This window comes from Emys orbicularis, chromosome 4 (assembly GCF_028017835.1).
Source record: "Emys orbicularis isolate rEmyOrb1 chromosome 4, rEmyOrb1.hap1, whole genome shotgun sequence".
Taxonomy (NCBI): Eukaryota; Metazoa; Chordata; order Testudines; family Emydidae; genus Emys; species Emys orbicularis.
Genome location: NC_088686.1, coordinates 36,692,212 through 36,715,609, shown reverse-complemented (window position 1 = coordinate 36,715,609; position 23,398 = coordinate 36,692,212). Strand labels below are relative to the sequence as shown.

General features: G+C 39.6%; 1 protein-coding gene across 1 annotated transcript; it reads left to right on the top strand.

Moving 5' to 3' along the window:
- The first annotated feature begins 10,845 nt into the window (after positions 1–10,845).
- On the top strand, positions 10,846–12,831 carry FLRT2 (fibronectin leucine rich transmembrane protein 2). Its single transcript, XM_065404045.1, has one exon. The coding sequence runs from the start codon at positions 10,846–10,848 to the stop codon at positions 12,829–12,831; it is 1,986 nt and encodes a 661-aa protein (XP_065260117.1).
- Positions 12,832–23,398: the final 10,567 nt, after the last annotated feature.

Here is a 23,398-nt window from a genome sequence, read left to right as displayed (position 1 = left end):
GGTGCTTGGGCCCTCACAGACTTGGGGCTGCCACTGAATACCATGCAGAAGCTCCAGCTTGTGCAAAACGTGGCAGCCTATTTGGTCTGCCTGTGCTTGGTATGCTACATTGGCTTCATATGTGCTTATAAATGGTTTTAATTTGAAAAGTTACATACATGATCTGTGTCCTCACTGGATCTCTCTCTGCTCTGACAATTGAGATCAGCTGAGGTAGCTCCTGTTGACAGACCCTAGATTTGAACTCTGGAGACTACAGGCAGGAACTTCTTGGTACAGTATTTTCAGATTTAAAACTCACGCCCCTTCTGGCTCTTCTAGGGCCTCAGGCTGTTGATCTTTAAAGCATGGTGTAAGGTTTGTTTGTATATCCAGGCATTTATTTGAGAGTGGGTAAGATCTGAAGGAGATTTAAAAGATAAATTGGGATGGACAATAGGTCAATGTCCATTAATGCTGCTTATGGTAGGCCATATGTTGTGTCTTCGATATTTAATGATATTTTTTACTATGTAAAGGTGTCCAGAGGCTGGTGCAGTGGACTCCTATTTCTGAAATTCAAAGAGTGTGTGTGTGTGTGTGTGTTTGAGAGAGAGAGTCAATGGAAAGTGTGGCACTGCATAGTGTCTACAGGATTTGTGTCAACTTTGAACTTCCTGTTTTATCTTAACCCTTTATAGCACAATTCCTACTCCTGCTTCACCCTGGTCCGTGAGGTGTAATGACCAGTGGAACCACATAGCTATGGATTCACTAGTCCTGTCCGTTGGCTTGCCATCGTTTTTTACCACTTGGGGAAACGTGGAAATCCTGATGTATCTGGGCTCCATCAGGAATGCAAACCGCTTGCACAAGGCCCCCAAATCCAGCATCTTCCTACTCCCCCCCACCCCCTCCCCCCACACACAGCCCCAAACACACAGAGAGACAGACACACAAACTACACAGTGGCACTATATATTTTTTTAATGCAGAAAATGCCCTCATTGACATGGAGGATGGAGGATGGGATAGCATAAATAAATAAAAGCAAAATATATTTAATATGTAATAACAGTAGAAAGATTAATTTTTATTGGTTAAATGGGTTGTCTATAGTGCTGGTCAGAAAATGGATTTTCTGTCTCATGAAAATTTTTGAGATTTCAAAGAAAAAATACTCCCCCAATCAAAACTTTTTGCTAAATAGAAATAAAAAAAATGTTTTGGGTCAACCAAAATGTTTCATTTCAATAAATCACCCCTCCTCACCCAATTCTTCAATTTCAATCTTTATTTAAAAAAAAATACAAAATAAAATACATTTCAAAATAAAGTTATTTCAAAATGAAAAATCAAAACAAGATATTTTGACATTTTGGGCACTTGTTTTCCGTTTTTTGTTTGTTTGTTTGTCCCCCCCCCCAAACTAATGTTCATTGAAATTAACACCATTTCATGAAGAAAGGTTTTATTGAAAAATCTTTTTCTAATGGAAAACTGTTTTAACAATTTTTTTTCTGAGTAGCTCTAATAGTCCATCACCTGATAGCTTGATTGAGAGCAATTTTGCAAAACTAACATTCCAAGACATTTTTGCTACCAATCAGTAAATAGGTGGTGGGAGGGGAGAAACAAGATGGGGGGAGGGGGGGAGGTGAGTAAAATATTCATAGATGTACATAAGAATGGCTATACTGGGTCAGACCAAAGGTCCATCTAGCCCAGTGTCCTGTCTTCCGATGCCAGGTGCCCCAGAGGGAATGAACGGAACAGGTAATCATCAAGTGATCCACCACCTGTTGCCCATTCCCAGCTTCTGGCAAACAGAGGCTAAGGGCACCATCCCTGCCCATCCTGGCTAATAGCCATTGATGGACCTATCCTCCATGAATTTATCTAGTTCTTTTTTGAACTCTGTTATTGTCTTGGCCTTCACAACATCCTCTGGCAAGGAGTTCCACAGGTTGACTGTGCATTGTGTGAAGAAATACTTTTGTTTGTTTTAAACCTGTTGCCTATTAATTTCATTTAGTGGCCCCTAGTTCTTGTGTTATGAGAAGGAGTAAATAACACTTCCTTATTTACTTTCTGCACGCCAGTCATGATTTTATAGACCTCTATCATATCCCCCTTAGTCGTCTCTTTACCAAGCTGCAAACTCCCAGTCTTATTAATCTCTCCTCATATGGAAGCCGTTCCAGATCCCTAATAATTTTTGTTGCCCCTTTCTGAACCTTTTCCAAATTCCAGTATAACTTTTTGAGATGGGGTGGCCACATCTGCATGCAGTATTCAAGATGTGAGCATACCATCGATTTATATAGAGGCAACATGATATTTTCTGTCTTATTATCTATCCCTTTCTTAATGATTCCTCTCCTCCTTACTAGGCCATAGAGAATCTCTATTAATAGATCCTCACCTAAGGGATGTCTCTGTCTGCTCCTCCACACCTGTCGGCTCCTCCCCCCCCCACCCCCCCCCAGCCCTTAGTTTGAAAACTGCTCTAATTTTAAGAGCCAGCAAACTGATTCCATTTGGTTTAGGTGGAGCCCATCCCTGCTGTACAGGCTCCCCGTTTCCCAAAGTGTTTTGGGATGTGTTTTGTTTTATTTTGTTTTGGTGGAGAAAAAAAAAGTTTGCTGCCGTAATAGGTCCCCCTAGTGGCAGCTACAAAGATAGCTGATGTGGGTTGCTGTCAGTTGGCAACTTCAGGGAATCTGAACATGGCCTGAATTTCAAAAAGATAAAGCTTTTGTCAATGATAGCATCATGATTTGTTTTGTTTTTAATTAAGGGATTTCCTGAAGCTTGTGTCTTTATAAGAAATTTCTCTTTAAAATAAATAATTTGTATGGCTATAGTTTGATGGAGATAAAAGGAGTACAAAGATGCTATGTCTGAAGTCTCCTTAAATGCGTTTTATCATTAGCACCATTTCTTAAATTGTCTCCAAGAATATGCTGACATGTCCACAGCAATGCCAGCCCAAATTCATTTAAATTTCCTCCAGCAAGGTGCTGTATCAGTGTTTATGAGAAAAATTGTCAGTGCTGGTTGGCAAGCAAAAGCAGAAATGTCCTCATCAATTAAACAGGTGTGAAAAGAGGGAGATTTGGGGGCAGAAATATCTACTTACATCTGCTGAGTCTTTTTGATAACAGCCTCAGTATTGCTGTGGGACTGTTACCTTGCTTGCAGAAAATCTGCCTCCATGGACTTCACTGTGTCTGCTCTACAGCAGCTGCTAGGCGATATCTTATGTTTTCCTTTCCCCAGCAGACAGTCATCTAGAAAGGGATATCTCCTTTAGGATAAGGAGAGATCAAGGATGGATCTTTCCACTCCTACCTTTTTCCTCCTCTCCCATACAGCTAGAGAGAGAGAGAGAGAGAGAGAGAGAGAGACTGACCTATCTATGGGTACATGTGATAAGGCTTGTTAAAAAGGCACGTTGGTTCTTTGATAATGTTTCCATTTATATTCTGATCAACTCCTCTGATGCATAGATCTTATGCCATGCATTTTCCAATTCCAGTTTCAAAACCAAATAACTCATATGAAAGACATAAAATAAATCATCATTTTAGTCTCTTAATCAATTTAGGAGAACATAATGTCCATTCATTTGTAGGTGTGCATTGAGAATGAGCATATACAGGATTTATATAGACAGAGGGCTGTAGCATGTATTATTCCATAATTATCTTTTGTTATCAGATGATATAAAAACAGGTCCAAGTGGCTGTAACACAGACTATTCTAGGCTCCAAAGGAATGTAATTAGATTTTTTTCTTCTTGCTGTTATTCAGTTTTGTACATAATAGTCTTGTACTTACTGTACATGATAAAGGTGTGAGGTGAGATCATGACTTGATTATGACCTTATTCTACTCTAGGACACAATAGATGTATTCAGAATAGATTTATGCTGAATAGGATTGATTCACTTGTAATAGTTCTAAACGAGGGTGGATTTATCATTTAACTTTTTGGTTGCTGCTTGCATTGTCACTTATAATATGCAAGGTATAGATATAGTCAGGACAGATCTAGGAAAATGTAAGCATCTCCAGGCAAATTGTTGCTGGGTGATTGGAATATTGGACAAGGAGTCAGGATTTCCTGTACCACTGAAATAGTAGTAGTAGTTATAGTATTGTGATGGCACCTAGGAGCCCTAGTCATGGATCAGGACCCTATTGTGCTAGGCACTGTACAAATGCAGAACAAAGAGAGAAGTCCTTGTCCCAAAGAACTTACAGGCTAAGTATAAGAGGTGGATGCACATAGATAGGAGAGCACAAGGAAACAATAAGATAATATTGGGCAGGATGACTGGCTGTGATCTCTGCACACAAGGTGCCTAACTTTAGCCATCCTGTCTGGATTTGAAGGAGGACAATAAGGTAGCTTTGAAGATGTTTAAGGGGAGCTCCTCCCAAGAAGTGAATGGCGGCTTTGCCATTGATTTCAGTGGTTGCAAGATCAGGCCCTTAAGCTGCAATTTTCAAACATAGGTACATAAAGTGTGTGTATGTGTGTTCTTATTTATTCCGAAACAGTTCATTCATCCCTATTATTTGACCATTTGTATCTTCTGAGTGTTTATTATTTCTACTTCACTAGGGTCTGAAATGTGCTGGGCCCTTTCCAGAGGGGAAGACACAGTCCCTGCTGTGAAAGATAAAGGCTGTGGAGGTGAGGGAAAGGATACAACAGTGATTAGGGTGATGACGGGCACATGTATTTATTTTGTTATTGATGGTTCTATTTTAAGTTAAACACACTAGATCCCCTCTCCCTACCCTTCCCCCACAGTTCTCTCCAGCAGCAAATCTCAACTTCAGATCCAGTGTCTGAGTTTTGCCAACCAAAATCATTTGTAATTCATGAATCATTTGCCCCCAAATAATGAAATTGGCTAAAATAAAGTGCTGAGCTTTGGCCATGCAGAGTGCCTCGATTTTCCTCCCTCCAAAATTTGACCTCCACAAATGATCAGTTTACTAGCAGATGGTAAGCTAGTTTAATGTACACATCATGAAAGAAGGTCTTTGGGGTGGGGGTTGGGAGGATCTGAATGAGGAGACAATAGTTGCCTTCCTGACCATAGCACAGAAATGGGAGAACGTGTGAGTATTTATTAGTATTTTACCTGCCGTCAGTGTTGAAAATTAACCACAGATCAACGGCTTCAGTTTTTCCAATTCCTTGGAGTTTGCTTAGGCATGGATTGAACTGTGACTGTATCCCCTGCAGTTAGGGGCGGCTCTATGTTATTTGCCGCCCCAAGCATGGCAGGCAGGCGGCTTTCGGATGGCGCGCCTGCGGGCGGTCCGCTGGTCACGCGGATTCAGCGGCATGCCTGCGGGAGGTTCGCGGGTGCCGTGCCATCGGCGTCCCCGCTGCCGAATTGCCGCCGAAGCCGCGGGACCGGCGGACCTCCCGCAGGCACGCTGCCGAAAGCCGCCTGCTTACCATTCTCCCAGCGACCGGCAGGTCGCCCCCCGTGGCTTTCCGCCCCAGGCACGCGCTTGCTGCATTGGTGCCTGGAGCCGCCCCTGCCTGCAGTGTTATTTTGTTTAACCAAGCAGATTGCCTATTCTTTAACCTGTAAGCCTCAGCTTACATTTTCAGCAATTTGGAGTAGAGACCTATAGTACAGCTCCTAACATAAAGGAGTTTCCATTTGGATTGGGGTCTCTGAGTTCTACTGTAAAATATATATCTAACACTAATAATAACGATTGCAGCATGATACTGAGATAAAATATTTCCCTTTCATTTGCACCTTTGCTCCTATTCTTTTCCTCTGTCACACCACAGTCAACACTGAAGTCATAAATGTCTGATTAGATTTGTCCTTGTGCTGTTGCTTAATACAATCAGCGGTGGTTACTGACTGAGTGACAATGCCTATTTTCTGTACTATGAGTTTTATAGTCTCAGTTTATTAACCACCACTGGCTGAAGTTTAGAATCCTGGAATTAATAAAACAGAGTCACTTCCACAGCAGATGAAAGGGGAGAAAACATGTTGCAGGAAACTTTTAAAAGCTTTATGAAGGCAAAACCTGTGTAACCACAAGAGATAAACCCCAAAGCACCAGCTTCTTGTGAGTGTAGCCAATGCTGGTATTCTTAAGTAACTGGTCAATCGAAGATCTTCTAAGTGTATTACCTAATGAGCAGCGTTGAGTGTGTTGCGTTTCTTTACTAGGTAGGAATTATAATCTCTTTCTTCATGAGCTTCCTCTGTGAGGGTGAAAGTCATCCCATTGCTTGGGGCCAATACAAGGCCTATATAAATTACACTTACTTTCAGTGCGACTGTGACCCCCTGTGGGCTTCTTGTGAAGGCAGAAGCTGTGATTGCCTGGCAATCCCTCTCCAGGTGGGCTCTCCAACATATGCCAGGGCGGAATTAAGCCCAATCTCTTTAGCGACTGGAGGAACAACCACAGTACTGTGTGGTCTCTCTTTTAGACACTGCTGACACACACAGGCTACTTCCAATCACAGAACAGGAGTGCAGGAGCCACTGTCACTCTGTGTGGTCCCAAGCGTCTCGAAAAAGGCTCTGTGAGCCCTTCATCATTTTATATAGAAATTGTCCTGACTGATCAGGACAGCATGATCTAGATTGGAGCCTGGTCATATTAAAGGAGGATAAACTGTCACCCTCAGACTCACGTTAGAATGTAATCCTGTTAGAGTTTCTCTACAGCATCACATCATTTTACATAATTGAAAAGAAACCGCTCTTGACTGAAATAGGCCTGCAAGAGAGCAAAGCCTTGAGCAGCAGGTTAACTAATCTTTCTGTTTCTATAGGAGCATGGCTTAGAGTAGAGGCATGTGGTAAATTTATCATTTGGATGCATAATAATAAGCTAGGAGACTATTCTGGTGCTTGCTTTTTAGCTCTGACTGTTTTAGCCTAGGGGCTGATACCTGATGAGCCTTCTAAATAACCACAATAATCTTCAAGTACAAAGTTTCCTGTTGTAAGGTTATAATATCTCGGCTCCAAAACACAGTTACTAAACTCCCAAGCCGTAGTGTTCCCAAGGGCAGCATTTGGGGGACACTGTACAGTGTATGGCAGAAGTACAGGTATAAGCTTTAAGATGCTGTTTGCTCCTGAATTAAATTTCTTGCACTACATTTAGAGATGGATGCCACTATGCTATTTGAAAAGAGACAACGGTTTTTAAAGAGGATATTCTTATCTAGCTAGGTTTTCCTGTGCCCCTCAATACCATACTGAGTGCCTATTGTAATTACTCATATTTCTTTTTGAAGAGACATTCTTTCAACAGTTGTATTTTGGGCCAAAGCCTGAAAAGAACCGAGCACCTGCAATTTCAGCTGAGGTCAATGGATAATCAGCACCTCAGGATTTGGCTCACGAATTTCAGATTTCGTTAAGCAAGGTGTGGTAGGGTAATGCAATTATTTAAAAAAAATCTGTACAGAGGCTTAAGTATTAGGGACACTGTAGCTTTAACAAGGCAACACTACCTCATGTATAAGCTCCTTCGTTTTCAGTTTAAAACGATTTTTACCAAAAAATTACTGGGTTTTACAAAAAGTATTATTCATTTTTTTCTGATTTTCACCCTACTTTTGTATAATTCAAATACATAAAAATTACTTGTTTTAGTAGGAAAATACAATACATTGCATGAGATATATGTATTACAATAATACATTAGTCTGTGTGTATATGCAAAGCTGCCTGTTGAAGTAAGGCTATGTGTTAGTCTAGAAGATACACACAATAAACAAACAGGCATGTACACAATCTTTGAAGGGCATGAGCATCTGAATGTACTGATGAATCTTACTCCCATCACACACACATTTCAAGCTGTTAGCAGATAATGGTTTAAAGATCTGACACGCTAAAATGGGAAGAAAACAAAAGTCTGTATCAGAATACGTTTCAGAACACGAGGAAGTATTTGAAAGTTTTAAAAAGACAAAAACAGGAGAAAAGGCTGAAGTTCAGTGAATGTGCTGCTAAGGATGTGGCCCAATTATTAAATGTAAACATTTATAGGCTAATAGTTCTAAGTCTACAACAGTAAACTGTTTATTCAAATGAAAAGTTTTATTTGGGTATTAGAGATATATTGTTTTCTTAAACTCAGAGTTGGCCTTGTGTTTTGAGTTCTGTTTTTGTTCTGCGGCAAATCACATTGATCAACGGAATTCAAAGCATTAATCTACTAAATACTTTCCCCCTTCTTTCCGTCCACCAAAATAAACCCTGATATTTATCCAGAAAAATTATTAATAGTTTTTTGCACTGATTTTCACCTGTTTTTGTTGTTGTGGTAATAAACACTGATAAATTCCCAGGAAAAATTAAATAAAATAAAAACTGAAAACGAAGGGCCCTACTCATGAAGTATCTTTCATAGCTACTGTATTCCAAATTGCTTTACAGAGTTAAATAATTCAGTTATAAAGTTGAATAATAAATAATATCATAAGGAGAGAGAAATTAAGAGACACAAGCAGGGGAGAAAAAACATATGTTCAAAATCTCATGTATTCTAGTGCAAAGGAATTTTCTGCAGAATCCACCCTCTGTCATAGACCTATGTAGCAGAATCTAAGCTTCATTTTAAATAAAATAAGTTTCTAACTTTCATGGTTGCAAAGAAAACCCTCCAAATATGAACTGCTACAGTGTTGCATTTCTGAATCTCTGCTGATATCATAAAATAATAACTTTGACAGGTGTAAACTACCGTATTCCTCTCAATGGAATATTAGTTGTTAAGTCTAATGATGTCAGTGTGAGTGTCAGCATTATTAACTATTTCACTGCTGATAGTTTTAGTAAAAATACTCAGATGATCTGCTGATAATCCATTAAGGTGAAATTGTAGATACTTAGAGTGCACTGGGGCAGAGAAGGAAGTACATGGGCAGGGCCGGCTCCAGCTTTTTTGCCGCCCCAAACAGCGAAGCAAAAAAAAAGATAAAGCCACGATCGGCAGCACTTTGGCGGCAGCTCTACCACGCCGCTTCATTCTTCGATGGCAATTCAGTGGCAGGTCCTTCCCTCCGAGAGGGACCCGCCGCCGAATTGCCACCGAAGACCCACACATGCCGCCCCTTTCCATTAGCCGCCCCAAGCACCTGCTTCCTTCACTGGTGCCTGGAGCCGGCCCTGTACATGGGAATATGGAGAGATCTGAACAGAACAGATTAGAAAAGGAGATTAAATGAAAAGAAAAAGCATACAGTGTGATTCATTAATTAGGGCTTGATCCTCTTCCCATTGATGTCAATGACATACCTCTTATTGACTCAAAGAGACAGAGTCAATTTCTTTTTTCTTTTTCAAAAGGAGAAAATACTTAAGCCTTTTAAAAATAAAATGTATGAGTTTTAATATGTTAAATAGATCATGGTAGGACAAGAATCTGAGAATGTTATAGGCAAACATAAGGAACTGATCCAAACCTCACTGAAATCATGGATTGTACACATTCATTAGGGTCTGTGCGCTCAGGAGTTGGACTTGTGCACAAATGAAAGTCTGATCCATTTTTTACAATAGACCCTTTCACCTCATGTGAATATATAGAACAGATCACTGTGGGGAATAAAAAGGGTTGGAATGAAATGATGTAAATTAAATATCATGACAACATCATAAGAACTGTGATTTGTACTCACTGCATTGGCTTTCCAAAGACTTTTCTTTACAAACTAGTCCCAATTTTCATATACTCTGTCAATGTAACAAACATTCACAGCATGTAGCTTAGAAGCAGAAACGAACACCGGGTGGTTGCACATCTTTAAGCTGTATGGCTTGTAGTGAGAAGGCCATCTATGGACTCCTTTGTAAGAATATTTATGTTCTGTACTCCCCTCTTCCCCCTGGCTGAAAATAGATTAGGAGTTTTCCTTGTGGGACAATAAATGGATAAAACAAATCTGATATCAAATATGATAACAAAGTAGCTAATGCCACAGTTCCATTTGCTAGTGGATCAGCTCACTTTCCCCCCCAATCATTTTATGTCTATCAGAGTGAGAAAATTCATCAGTCTGGGAAAAGAATCCCTCCTAATATTGCAAGCAAAGAAATCCAATTCTTAATGTGTTATTAGTGTAGCCTTCAGGAGACTGAATAATGCACTTTATTAGTGACGCTAACTAACACTTTCAGTCTCAGCTTTTGACAGTGAAGTGGTTAATTTTCATTGCACTTCCATCACCGCAAAGGGGTTTGGATCTAATCTATTATTAGAATATTTCTGTAGTAATATTAGCCCACTGTTTAATAGCATAGCTATTTCCAAAATGCCACAAGAGTTATATGCTGTGTGAACAGAATATTCTTCCATTGATGTTCTTCTCTATTAAACATATCATGTTATTTAATTTCCTCTCTTGCTTTTCTTTAACAGGCTTCTCAGATCCATCATCAAGCTGAAATGAAGACCTTGGAGGCTGAAGAAAGCTGAGTGCACCACTACGTTGCTTCAGAGAAAGGAACTACTGGTCCAGCCAACCTTTCTCCTGATGACTTTTGGTAGCTTTAAATTGCCGGTTGCTTACCTTGAAAGACACAGCTATTGCTTCTTTCAGCACACATGGAGGAAGGCAGCAAAGTGTGTAACCCTGGCTAATCAGACTGTGGCTTTCCTATGAAGAGCAGAAGGCCAATCATAAAAGGATTATTTCACAGTTAGCCTCCTGGACTTTACCTCTGACCTGATCACTGGACACAAATACAAGCCGATTCCAACAATCTGAGTTTTCACTACCTGTTCTTTATCATTGTTTTAATTTCTCTTTCTTTGGTATTCTGTTTCTTTAAGTTCAAAATGGGCCTGTGGACGAGAATGTGGCCCAAAGATTGGGCTGCTTTCCTGAAATCCTGGCTCATAATTTCCCTGGGGCTCTGCATGCAGGTCTCCAAAACTCTGGCCTGTCCAAATGTGTGCCGCTGTGACCGAAACTTTGTCTACTGTAATGAGCGAAGCTTGACCTCAGTGCCTCTTGGGATACCGGAGGGTGTAACCGTACTCTACCTCCACAATAACCAAATTAATAATGCTGGATTCCCTGCAGAGCTGCACAACGTCCAGTCTGTGCACACGGTCTACCTATATGGCAACCAATTGGATGAGTTTCCCATGAACCTGCCCAAGAATGTCAGGGTTCTTCACCTGCAGGAAAACAACATTCAAACCATTTCTCGGGCTGCCCTGGCCCAGCTCCTGAAGCTGGAAGAGCTGCACCTAGATGACAACTCCATCTCTACTGTAGGGGTTGAGGATGGAGCATTTCGGGAAGCTGTCAGCCTCAAGCTTCTGTTCTTGTCTAAGAATCACTTGAGCAGTGTACCAGTTGGCCTTCCAGTGGACTTACAAGAATTACGAGTTGATGAAAACCGAATTGCCATAATTTCAGACATGGCCTTCCAGAATCTCACGAGCTTGGAACGTCTTATTGTGGATGGCAATCTCCTTACCAATAAAGGTATAGCTGAGGGCACCTTCAGCCATCTGACCAAGCTCAAGGAATTCTCAATAGTACGGAATTCACTATCCTACCCTCCCCCTGATCTTCCAGGTACACATCTGCTGAGGCTTTACCTGCAGGACAACCAGATAACCCACATACCACTTTCAGCCTTTTCAAACCTCCACAAGCTGGAGCGGCTTGATATTTCCAACAATCAGCTCCGGATGCTGGTGAAAGGGGTCTTTGATAACCTCCACAACCTGAAGCAGCTCACTGCGCGGAATAATCCCTGGTTATGTGACTGCAGTATTAAATGGGTCACTGAATGGCTCAAATTTATTCCCTCATCCATCAATGTCCGGGGTTTTATGTGCCAGGGACCAGAACAGGTCCGAGGTATGGCTGTCAGGGAGCTCAATATGAATATGTTGTCATGCCCCACCACCACTCCTGGTCTGCCACTTATCACCCCAGCCCCTGCTACCACCTTGCCAACCACACTGGTTCCCACTTCATCAGTTCCAACTCCAAGTGATAAATACAGTCCTCTCCCACCCATCACATCCACACTCCCCACTGTGCCTGACAGGGAGGGCGGAGAAATGGTGACACCTCCCATTTCCGAAAGGATCCAACTCTCCATCCATTTTGTGAATGACACTTGCATCCAAGTCAACTGGCTGTCCCTTTTTACCGTGATGGCGTACAAACTCACATGGGTTAAAATGGGCCACAGCCTGGTAGGGGGCATTGTCCAGGAACGGATAGTAAGTGGTGAAAAACAACACTTAAGCTTGGTGAATCTTGAACCCAAATCCACTTATCGGATTTGTTTGGTTCCACTGGATGCTTTTAATAATTACCGAGCTGGAGAAGACACTGTCTGTTCAGAAGCCACAACCAAGGCTTCCCACTTAAACAATGGCAGCAACACAGCCTCCAGCCATGAGCAGACGACTTCTCAGAATATGGGCTCCCCCTTTTTGCTGGCAGGCTTGATTGGAGGTGCAGTGATATTTGTTCTTGTGGTCCTGCTCAGCATCTTTTGCTGGCACATGCATAAAAAGGGGCGCTACACCTCCCAGAAGTGGAAATACAACCGGGGCCGGCGGAAAGATGACTATTGTGAGGCGGGGACCAAGAAGGACAACTCCATCCTGGAGATGACGGAAACCAGCTTCCAGATTGTCTCCTTAAATAATGATCAGCTCCTTAAAGGAGATTTTAGACTGCAGCCCATTTATACCCCAAACGGGGGAATTAACTACACAGACTGCCACATCCCCAACAACATGCGATACTGCAACAGCAGTGTCTCAGATCTGGAACACTGTCATACGTGATAGTGAGGGGAAAGCGAGATGCATAGAACTACGAGCAAAAACTCTGGAAAAAAAATACACACACAAAAAAATTACATTTGATAAATGTTACACAGATGCATTTGTGCATTTGAATACTCTGTAATTTATACGGTGTACTATATAATGGGATTTAAAAAAAGTGCTATCTTTTCTATTTCAAGTTAATTGCAAATGGTTTTGTAACTCTTTGCTTTTTAAATCTTTAAAAAAAATATTGCTGAAGTACTGTACAGGGTTGTACAATAAGAACCCAATGCCATGGCAAAGGATAGAGAGACTCATTCTTCAAACATTAACCACTTTGCTGTCAAAACTGTCTGAAGGATGTAGGTCCCTAGGTAGTCCTGTAGTATGGGACATAAGTTCATTAAAACAGGGTCACTAGGGATGGGCAAAGCCAGTTCTGATAAAATGAGTACAACCCTCTCACCCAAACTCATAATGAACTTCTACTGAGGTTCAAACAAGTTGGAGTAACTCTGTTCCCCATTTGTCACTCTCACCTGTCTCTGTATTTCCTGGTTCCACCTAGAAGTGGGAGTTCTGAAGTGCTACCAGAGAGGCTGTTTCAGTGGTGGTTTTTTTTTTTGTTTTTTTTCTGATATGGATGGAAACAAAAAAGCATCAGACACTTTCTGCAAGATTCAGAGTTCTCTGCATTCCTATTCATAAGAGCTAGCCAGAAAATGGTCCCAAAATATCAGATACATTTTCATGATAATTTTTTCCCCATTTTTCATTAAAATTAAGAAGTTTTACACATTTTCTAACCAACTTCAATGGGAAATGAGGGTGCTCATCAGCTATCACATGACCTTCTAAGAGAGCAACTTTGGCAGAACTAGCATGTTCAGTTAAGGCCTGGACCTGTGAGATGCTGAGTGCCGTCAACTCCTATTGACATCAAATGTCCAAATCCTATAGGATTTGCCATGCCTTAATGGCAATATACCTATCCAAATCACTGAAAGCCTCATCCAAAAATCCAATGAGATCCATGGAAAGACTTCCACTGGCTTCTGTGGATTTTGGATTAGGCCCTGATTGGTTTAATGGCCTGAATAAAGTTCAGTACAGAGAATTAGGAAGATGCCACCTGGCAAGTGAGAGAGCTTTTGTTTGTTTGTTTGTTTGTTTGTTTGTTTGTTTGTTTTTTGAAAGGCTCTCAGACCTGCTATGAACTGAATTAACTTCAGTGAAATAATCACATCAAATTCCTATTGTTTTAGGTGAATGGCGATAGGCAGTAACTAAACATTTGGTGAGTTGAGGGATTTGCATGGATACTAGTCCATGCTGCCCCTTTTACTCTCCCTTCTTCAATCCTTAGTCTTTTGGCCACTTTTTCAACAATGATCTGTGCTTTAAAAGTAGTATTTGGGCCTAGATTTTGCTCTCTTCTGCCCTCAACTCTTCAGTTGGAATCAATTCTGCATCCCTGGGCTTGACACAGATTGTATGGAACATCATGCGTCTACTAAAATCATGATGTTGCTTGGAAAGTTACATAAGGTTCCAGCAACTCCTGACTCCTGTGCTTGCCAAAAGCTCTGGTTCTCTTGCCAACTCAGTGATGGATTTTTATTCTTTTTTTTTTTTTTTTACACTTTGGCGCACTCTGTCTCCTGAGCCTAGGGAACACACACAAGTTCACAACAAAGAGGAAGAAGACCACACAAATATCAGTAAGCCCCTCATACAAAAAGCTCACGGGGCTTGTTTTCTAACATTTTTCCAAGGGAGAAGGGAATGCATGCATGCATGCTTGCTACAGAGACCACAGAAAGGTCCAGCAAAAGTTGGTATTCCAGTTAAAGTGGCCCATTAATTAAAGATTTAACAAAATCACTCTGAAAAACTTGGGGTTATATGATCATTGATGGCTTTGTATGTTGGGAGAGAGAGCTGTGGTCCTTTCCTCTGTGAATTTCACCATGCCCATCCCTGAACCCCAGCAGTCTTTGAGTGTGCAACTTCTAAAATGGCATGAAAACATTTCGCTTCTGCACTGAAGAGATTAATCTGATCTTTAGTTGTAGATGGCACGTACAATCATTATCTGAGGAACTACACCCTCCCCACCGACACCTTTTATAATCCCATTTGGGAATTCCATTCTATATTCTGTATATTTGCTATTTTCTCCGGCTATAACCGGTATTTTAGGCAACCTGTGTGGCTACTGTAATAGTAAAGTCACTGAAATTTTGCTGAATAAAAGGCTGCCATATGATCTCAAATTGTGTAATTTTAGGTAGAAAAGTCTATGCAAAGTGTTTTTTCCTAGTATGTGACCTATTTACTCAAGATAACTGAGAGAAGGCTGTATTTTGTGTTTGTTAGTTTAATATGTTTTAGCTGCCAAGGCCCCACATGACGAGCAGCAAGACATGTGCATGTGCACACACCTGTGGCATGCGGTATACATGAAAGTTTATTTTAGATTAAGTAGAGTTAATGAATTCATTCTGGGCATGGATGTAGTATTTAATTTCACTGAAATAGTTAATTATATGTTTGGTTTGAAAAAGCCACCTCACATATTTAATAATGGTTCCCAATCATTGGTATGTATACCAGTACTGGTACTTCATGCTTCGATGTCTGATACCGTAAGTACTTTTCTCTTCCGTAATTATAATCAGCTGAACTAGGTCTTAGTATATCGTAGTTACTAGAGCTAGGTGAATTATTCATACCAAATTGCCTCTTCAATGAGTTTAGCCTTTTATTTCCAATTATGAATTATCTATGCACAGATTGATTGATATGATTGTGCTTGCTATTCAAAATTGTTTGATGAATACTCATGTGAATGTGATACAGATGAGGGGTTGTTCACAAACTGTTCAGTTTGACTACATCTTGGACTATTCATGGTGCGTGACTGGGCCAGCTAAGTCACATGTCATTAATTCTGCTCCCTGACTGATGATGGGAACTTTTATAAACAGCAGGAGGGAAATCCAAGAAATTTCAAAGATGACAGAGTTTGGGCTTCGGGTAGTGAACCCTTGTGCAAACATATTGGCATGGAGTGTTCATAGGACTCATTTTACATGAACGTTATGTTGAAAAAAAAAAACCACTTATACCAGATTTCCCTAAAAAACAAATTGAAAGAACTGGGAGTACTAGCTAAACAAATTCACTGTTTTATTCAAACAAATGTTTAGATATATGTTTTGGAATTATTTTTGTTACCTCTAACTGTTACCCACCTCTCCTCCATTTGAGCACTCTCCAACACACAACGAAGTTTGGATTATTTCAAATTAGGTTCCACAGTCATACAAACGGCTCACACTCCATTTTAGCACATAGTTGACTACGCTTCATTTGGTGGAGGTTTTCAAAAGAGGCTGGATAGCTGTCTGTCTTGGATGGTTTAGACACCACAAATCCTGCATCTTGGCAGGGGGTTAGACTAGATGACCCTTGCGGTCCCTTTGATTCTGTGATTCTAAGAAGGTGATAGGCACTAGCTGAAGTCTGAGTCTGGTAAAATGTCTGAAAAGACTGGGAACCTCTCAGCTAAAAATAAATGTTGACAAAGATATTTTTTGTGATTGGACATTTAATATTAAATTAATATCACAAACTTTCATCTTGTACAGAGTATATTCCAAACAGGCTTCATTAATGCTGCAGATTATGGGATCTGCCTCAATTAGTGTAAGATCTGCATACTTACATTAGCTAGCATACACCATGGAGAAAAGTTTCAAATGTGTGCACACAAAACCCAAGCAGAACCTCTGAAATGTGCATTTGCTAATCCTGATTTTCATAGATCTGGGTTGTACACATTCATTAGGGTCTACGTGCTCAGGAGTTGGACTTGTGCACAAATGAAAGTCTGATCCATTTTTTACAATAGACCCATTCACCTCATGTGAATATATAGAATAGATCACTGTGGGGAATAAAAAGGGTTGGAATGAAATGATGTAAATTAAATATCATGAAAACATCACAAGAACTGTGATTTGTACTCACTGCATTGGTTTTCCAAAGACTTTTTCTTAACAAACTAGTCCCAATTTTCATATATTCTGTCAATGTGACAAACATTCACAGCATGTAGTTTAAAAGCAGAAACAAACAGCTGGAGGTCGCACATCTTTAAACTGTATGGTTTGCATTGAGGAGGCCATCAATAGACTCCTTTGTAAGAATATTTATGTTCTGTATTCCCCACTTCCCCTGGCTGAAAATACATTAGGAGTTTTCCATGTGGGACAATAAATACATAAAATGAACCTGATATCAAATATGACAATGAAGTAGCTAATGTTACAGTTCCATTTGCTACTGGACCAGCTCACTTTTTATTTTATTTTTTCCAATCATTTTATATCTTTATCAGAGTGAGAAAATTCCTCCATCTGAGGAAAGAATCCCTCCGAAATTGCAAGCAAAGAAATCCAGTTCTTAATGTATAATTGGTGTAGTCTTCAGAGAACTAAGTAAGGCACTTTTTTAATGACACTAAATAGCAGTTTCAGTCTCCGCTTTTGACAGTGAAGTGGTTAATTTCCATTGAGTCCTTTGTTTATAGCATTTCTTTGCTCTAACTTATAACAGAGACATTAAAGTTTTACTTTAGAATATGAGAATAATGGTTTTACTCATGACTTATCTTTCCAGCTGCATGAAAAAACAAAACAGAAATTAGTGCCAAAAACAAAAGTAACTAGCTCTAAGCTTCATCAAATCCTGTCTGATACTCTCCTTTTTACACAAAGGATAATTCTAGGAAGCTGAAGCTGACATTCTTCCCTAAGATCTACAGGAGAGGTCAGTTTGGATCACAGAAGACACTAGAGGATGCTTGTAAAAGATTTATTTGTGAAGTTTTTGCACAAGCATGGTACTGTATTTTCTCTTCAATAAGACAGTTCTTTCTAGTAGCACACCCAGCAGTCTAGCACAAAGGAAATGCAGCAAGCATTGACTATATTGGGGACTATAAACGAAACACATCCCATTAGAGTTAAATTCTGAGCCTCTCGAATACAGACAAGGCACGGAACAAATTGTCATGAATACTGGGTCCCAGATATAGTGGCTCCAAATATATTACTTGAAAAATAATCATAAAACATTGTTATTAATTGAGACATATGCAAATTTGGTTCTTCTTTGTGTTTGGTATATTTTATCTATAATGAGATAGTACAAGTAGTTTGAAGCCTGCATTATCCATCTTCTGAGACCTGCCATGTTTAACTTCAAGACTCCATTCTACACTATACAGTATCTTGTTGGCTTATTCAGTAAAGACTTATTGGGAAAAAAAACCACCACAAAACCCTGCTGTGTTTATATGAGTACCTGCATTAAAATTCAGACATCTCATCTCATCAAAAATCTCATCCATAAGGGAATGGAGTAAAAAAAAAAAAATGGTCAGGATTCCAAATTTTAATTTTTGCATATTTTTTAAAAAGTGTTTTGCTGTACATCTGCTCTCTCCTTAAATTCTAACCAACTGACTTGTTTGTTTTATCTCTTTGTGTTCAAAGCAGTTTTGCCCCTATAATGAGAACTACTTGTTGGCATTATTTTCTGAAAGATTGTCTTAGCTATAGACACATTCTCATCTTGATATGCATTTAGGAAATCACTGTTCAAGAACACAAGAATGTAACATAATGTTTGCATATAGTATGTGTGTGTGAGAGTATGTGTATATATATAAATGCTACGTGTGTATGTGGAGGTGATATCCAATCCACGTGAGAAATTGCAGAGTCATAGGATAAATGCATGTATCTTGCATCTTTGGGTCCCTAACCTGCCTTTTACCCATTAATCTATTTTCCAGGAATGAAATATTCCTCCTTCTCCTCCAGTTTCTCCCAGAAAAATCAGTTCTGGTTGAGACCCAAGAAGAACAGGATTCAGCCATAGGATAGTTGGCAGCTTTTATATACCTAGTACCTAGTATATGTGTATACAGGAGCTTTAGAGAGTCAAGGTGGGTGAGGTAATGCCTTTTATTGGACCAACTTCTGTTGTTTAGAGAGACAAACTTTCGAGCCACACAGAGCTCTTCTTCAGGTCTGGGAAATGTACTCCCAGTGTCACAGCAAAATGCAAGGTGGAATATATTGTTTAGGATAAGTGGTTAGCACATATTGTAAGGGACCATTTGAGGTGGAGTGACCCATTTGTGCAATCATAGGACAAAAAGAGGGGGTTAGTGGGTCACAGATTGTTGTAATAAGCCATAAATCCAGTTTCTCTTTTCAGTTCATGATTTTTAGTGTCTAGCAAAGTAATGTATTTAAGCTCCCAGCCTCGTCTTTTGAAAGTCTTGTGCACCTTTCCTTTGAGGATATGGACTGAGATGTCAAATATAGAGCGATCGTTTTGTGAAAAGTGTTCACCCAGAGCTGATAGGGTGTTTGTCTTTTTATCATTTTTCTGTGTGAGTTCGGAATGGTCCCTTACAATATGTGCTCACTACTTATGCTAAACAATCGGTTCCACCTTGCGTTTTGCTGTCATGCTGGGATTACCTTTCCCAGACCTGAAGAAGAGCTCTGTGTGGCTCAAAAGCTTGTCTCTTTCACCAACGGAAGTTGGTCCAGTAAAAGGTATTACCTCTCCCACCTTGTCTCTTTAATATCCTAGGACTGACACAGCTACAACTACACTGCAAACGGGAGATTTAGACATTTGAGAAAATTCCCAACTTCCAGTGATATACACAGCACTCACTTCTGGCCCTGGAAGGGCCTGCAATATCAAACATATAGTTGTGTCATTTTTTATGTCTAGAAAAAGGTCATTTTCAAGAGTCTTGCACTTCACTGATGAGTTCTTTCTTTCTCTGTAAGACCTGCAAAGCTCAAGTCATGGTAAAAGGTTGTGTGTAGCTTAACACATACATCGCTGCTCACCCACCATGATCCCCCAGAGTCTGTCTCTCCCACAGAAGCAACTCCTACTCTCTTTTCTAAGCAACCTGTCTCATCATGGGTATATGAGAACACAGAGAGATGGGATAGACAGCAGGTTAGAAGTTTATGACAAAAAAATAGAAACAAAATAGAAACATTTTCAAAGTTTATTTTTGTTTTCTGCCAGAATGGAAGTAGTTGATGAACACTGGTAGTTTCATGAGCTAATCTTTGTGTAGCCAAAAACTGTTAATCTGAATAAGGGAAACAATCCTTTAAATGTTCAGTTTGAATATTTCAAAAGTGGTTGGTATCTGACATGTTATCAGAATGTGATATGTATATTTGCCTGTGTGTAGTGTTTCTAGTTTATGACAACTGAGGTTGCCTAACAAGAGGAACTCAAAGAAACAAGAAAACAGGGCAAATTTTAATACAGGGAACATTTCTCAAAGTTTTCTCAGCAAAAATTAGTGAATGTGTTCCTATAAAAAGTACATACAAGTTCAGTTGTCCTAGGAAGAATTATTGTGCCAGATTTGGAGACTGCGTTCAACCAGGTATGAAACATGGATGGATGTGCAACTCTCAATAAAATCTTAGATATGGAGTCACTATTGATGGCTCCATTATACACTGAACACACATATATATATGCATCCATTATATATACACACGTGTTAAAAAAGTTTCCATTAGTCTCCATTAGTGAAATAAATTTATATTTTCATAGGGTATAATCCTGGCCCCATTGATCTCATTCATAGATTTTGAGGTCTGAAGGGATTATTAAAATCACCTAGTCTAACCTCCTGCATAACCAGTGAATGCTATATGCCAGTGAATTCCCATATAAAAATAAATAAGATTACTAAATAAGGCAATATGACTATGTACTGCATTATAAAGGGACAATGTGGATGAGGTAATATCTTTTAATTGGACCAACATCTGTCAGTGAAAGAGACAAGCTTTTGAGCTAGACAGAGCACTTTGTCAGGTCAATATACTGCCTTGTAATTTTGGTTATCTTCCTTGGGTTGCAGGAAGAATTAAATGCAACACAAAAAATTTGTACAGAAAAAAACAAACAGCTTGATCCACATTTTCAAATGTAAAGCTGCACACATAAAATGGGGGTATGTATGAGTGGAAACAGTCAACGAGTGCACAGAAGATGCAGTTTTATGAACACACACAAGCACACAGTGTATGCTTGTATCTTCATAACTTGCCCAAGCATTACCTAGTTGCACGGATCCACCCATGTTTTCTGAACACAACTCAGATAAATGTTAGAAGTTTGGTGTGCATGTTGTACAGGCCACATTCTGTTTAACTTACTCATACAAGTCCTGTGTATTACTTTAGGGCTTCTCACCCTGAAACAGGAGAATAGGATTTGACTATGTGCATGAAGGTATAAATCATTTTTCTCACTCTGTAGAGAAAGAATTCGTACACCAAACAAGCGATATACTCATTTTATTTTCACAAGTTGTTGTGAACATTGCGAAATGTTTGTTATAACCAGTGAAAAACAAAAAAAACCAAGCTCAGTACCCCGTTTTCTATTCCAGAAGTGTGGAGTGTCTTGAAGAATGAACACAGTGCAGAATCTAGATGAAGTTTCAACCCATGTGTGCTCATGCATCTACAACTCTGACAAGCTCAGTGCCTGCGTTAGATTTTTCAATGATAGATACCAGCCACGGTGCTAAATTAGATACAAATCTGGTTGGTAAGGACATTTGCCATAATGATTCCCTCAAAAAGGCATATTTATTGTACAATGTAAATAAGTCCACATCACTAGATAATGAGCCAATGATCACATGAGGTGTCACTGTGAAATGGGAACAGGAGAATGTCTCCAAAGAAACAGTGTTATGATTTGTGTGCTGTGGATGATGTGATCTCAGTGAAAAATGACAGGTATATTTTCCCATGAAGATGAAATACAGTTATCATGGGCAGAGTTCATAGTGCATTTTTATTGAATGAATATACAAATCATGCCACACTGATGAAATATACACATAAATACTGTGGAAACATGTATATAAGAGATAAGTCTGGTTTGATTCAAATCTCCCTCCTCCCCACCCCCATCCCAGTTTCTGGGGTGTTCAGCTCAGATCCACTTTTGGAACATACAGAACATTCCAAACTGTGAAGAACTCTGGTTAATGAAGTTTTCATAGGGACAATTACAATGAATTGCTTTCCTATAAGATATAAGTGATTATTCTCCATTTGAGTGACTATAACCATGGAAATGAAGTGATAAAATAGTCTCAGAAAATGCAAAGTACTTTCTCAAACACTTGTAGTAAAATTTAAAAAAAAATGTGGTTAAAAAAGAGACTGTAAAATGAAACCTCTTCATTCCATATTTATTCTTTCTATTGCTCCTTCAACGTATCTAAGTTGCTTTAAAGTCAAACCAGGATTCCATTCTAACTGGCAGTGCTATAAGCTCGACCTTGTCTCATCATCATAAACTGATTCATATATCACGTTAACAATAAAAATTCTGGAATCACCTGGCAAATTTGTTGATGATGCAAGGACTGATATAGTATACAGTTCTCTCTGTTTTGAGATACAGACAAGAGGAATTTTTTCTCCATTAAAAGAAACAGTTACATAAGAACAGACATACTGGATCAGATTAATGGTCTATCTAGCCCAGTGTCCTGTCTTCCAACAGTGATCAATCCCAGGTGCTTCAGAGTGAACAGGCAATCATTGAGTGATCCATTCCCTATCATCCACTCCCAGCTTCTGGTGATCATAGCATGGGGTTGCATACCGGCCCATCTTGGCTAATAAAAATAGATGGACCTATCCTCCATGAACTTATCTAGTTCTTTTTTTGAACCTGGTTATAGTTTTGGCCTTTACAGCATCCCCTGGCAATGAGTTCCACAGGTTTACTGTGCATTGTGTGAAAAAGTACTTCCTTTCACTTGTTTTAAACCTGCTGCCCATTTATTTCACTGGGTCACCCCTGGTTCTTGTGTCATGTGAAGGAGTAAATAACATTCCTTATTCACATTCACCACACTATTCATGATTTTATAGACCTCTGTCTTATCCCCTCTTAGTCTTCTCTTTTCCAAGATGAAAAGTCCCAGTCTTCTTAATCTCTCCTCATATGGAAGCTATTCCATACCCTTGATCATTTTTCTTGCCATTTTCTGTAGTTTTTCCAATTCTAATATATTTTTTTGAGATGGGGTCTAGAACTGCACTCAATATTCACGGTTTGGGCATACCATGGATTTATATAGTGGCATTATAATATTATCTGTCTTATTATCTATCCCTTTCCTAATGGCTCCTACCCTTTGGTTAGGTTTTTTGACTGCCACTGCAGTTAAGAATTGGAAAAAAACAAACAAACATGAGCTGACGCAGTGTCCAGTACTTCAACATATGTTAATATAGGCAGTCCCATGTATTTTAGTGAGATTTAAGAGTGATTTGTGTTGAGTAGGGATTTCAGGAGCAAGTCTATGTAAAGTAACTATGTGCCATTTTAAAACAGCTACTTTTCTGACAAGTACCACACTGATTGTAAATAGGACTGTATTGTACTGTACTGTTCCTCTTATGACAGGATTATGTTG

Excerpts from the sequence above, each read along its gene's own strand:
- FLRT2 (XM_065404045.1), top strand. The coding sequence starts at position 10,846 with ATGGGCCTGTGGACGAGAATGTGGCCCAAAGATTGGGCTGCTTTCCTG.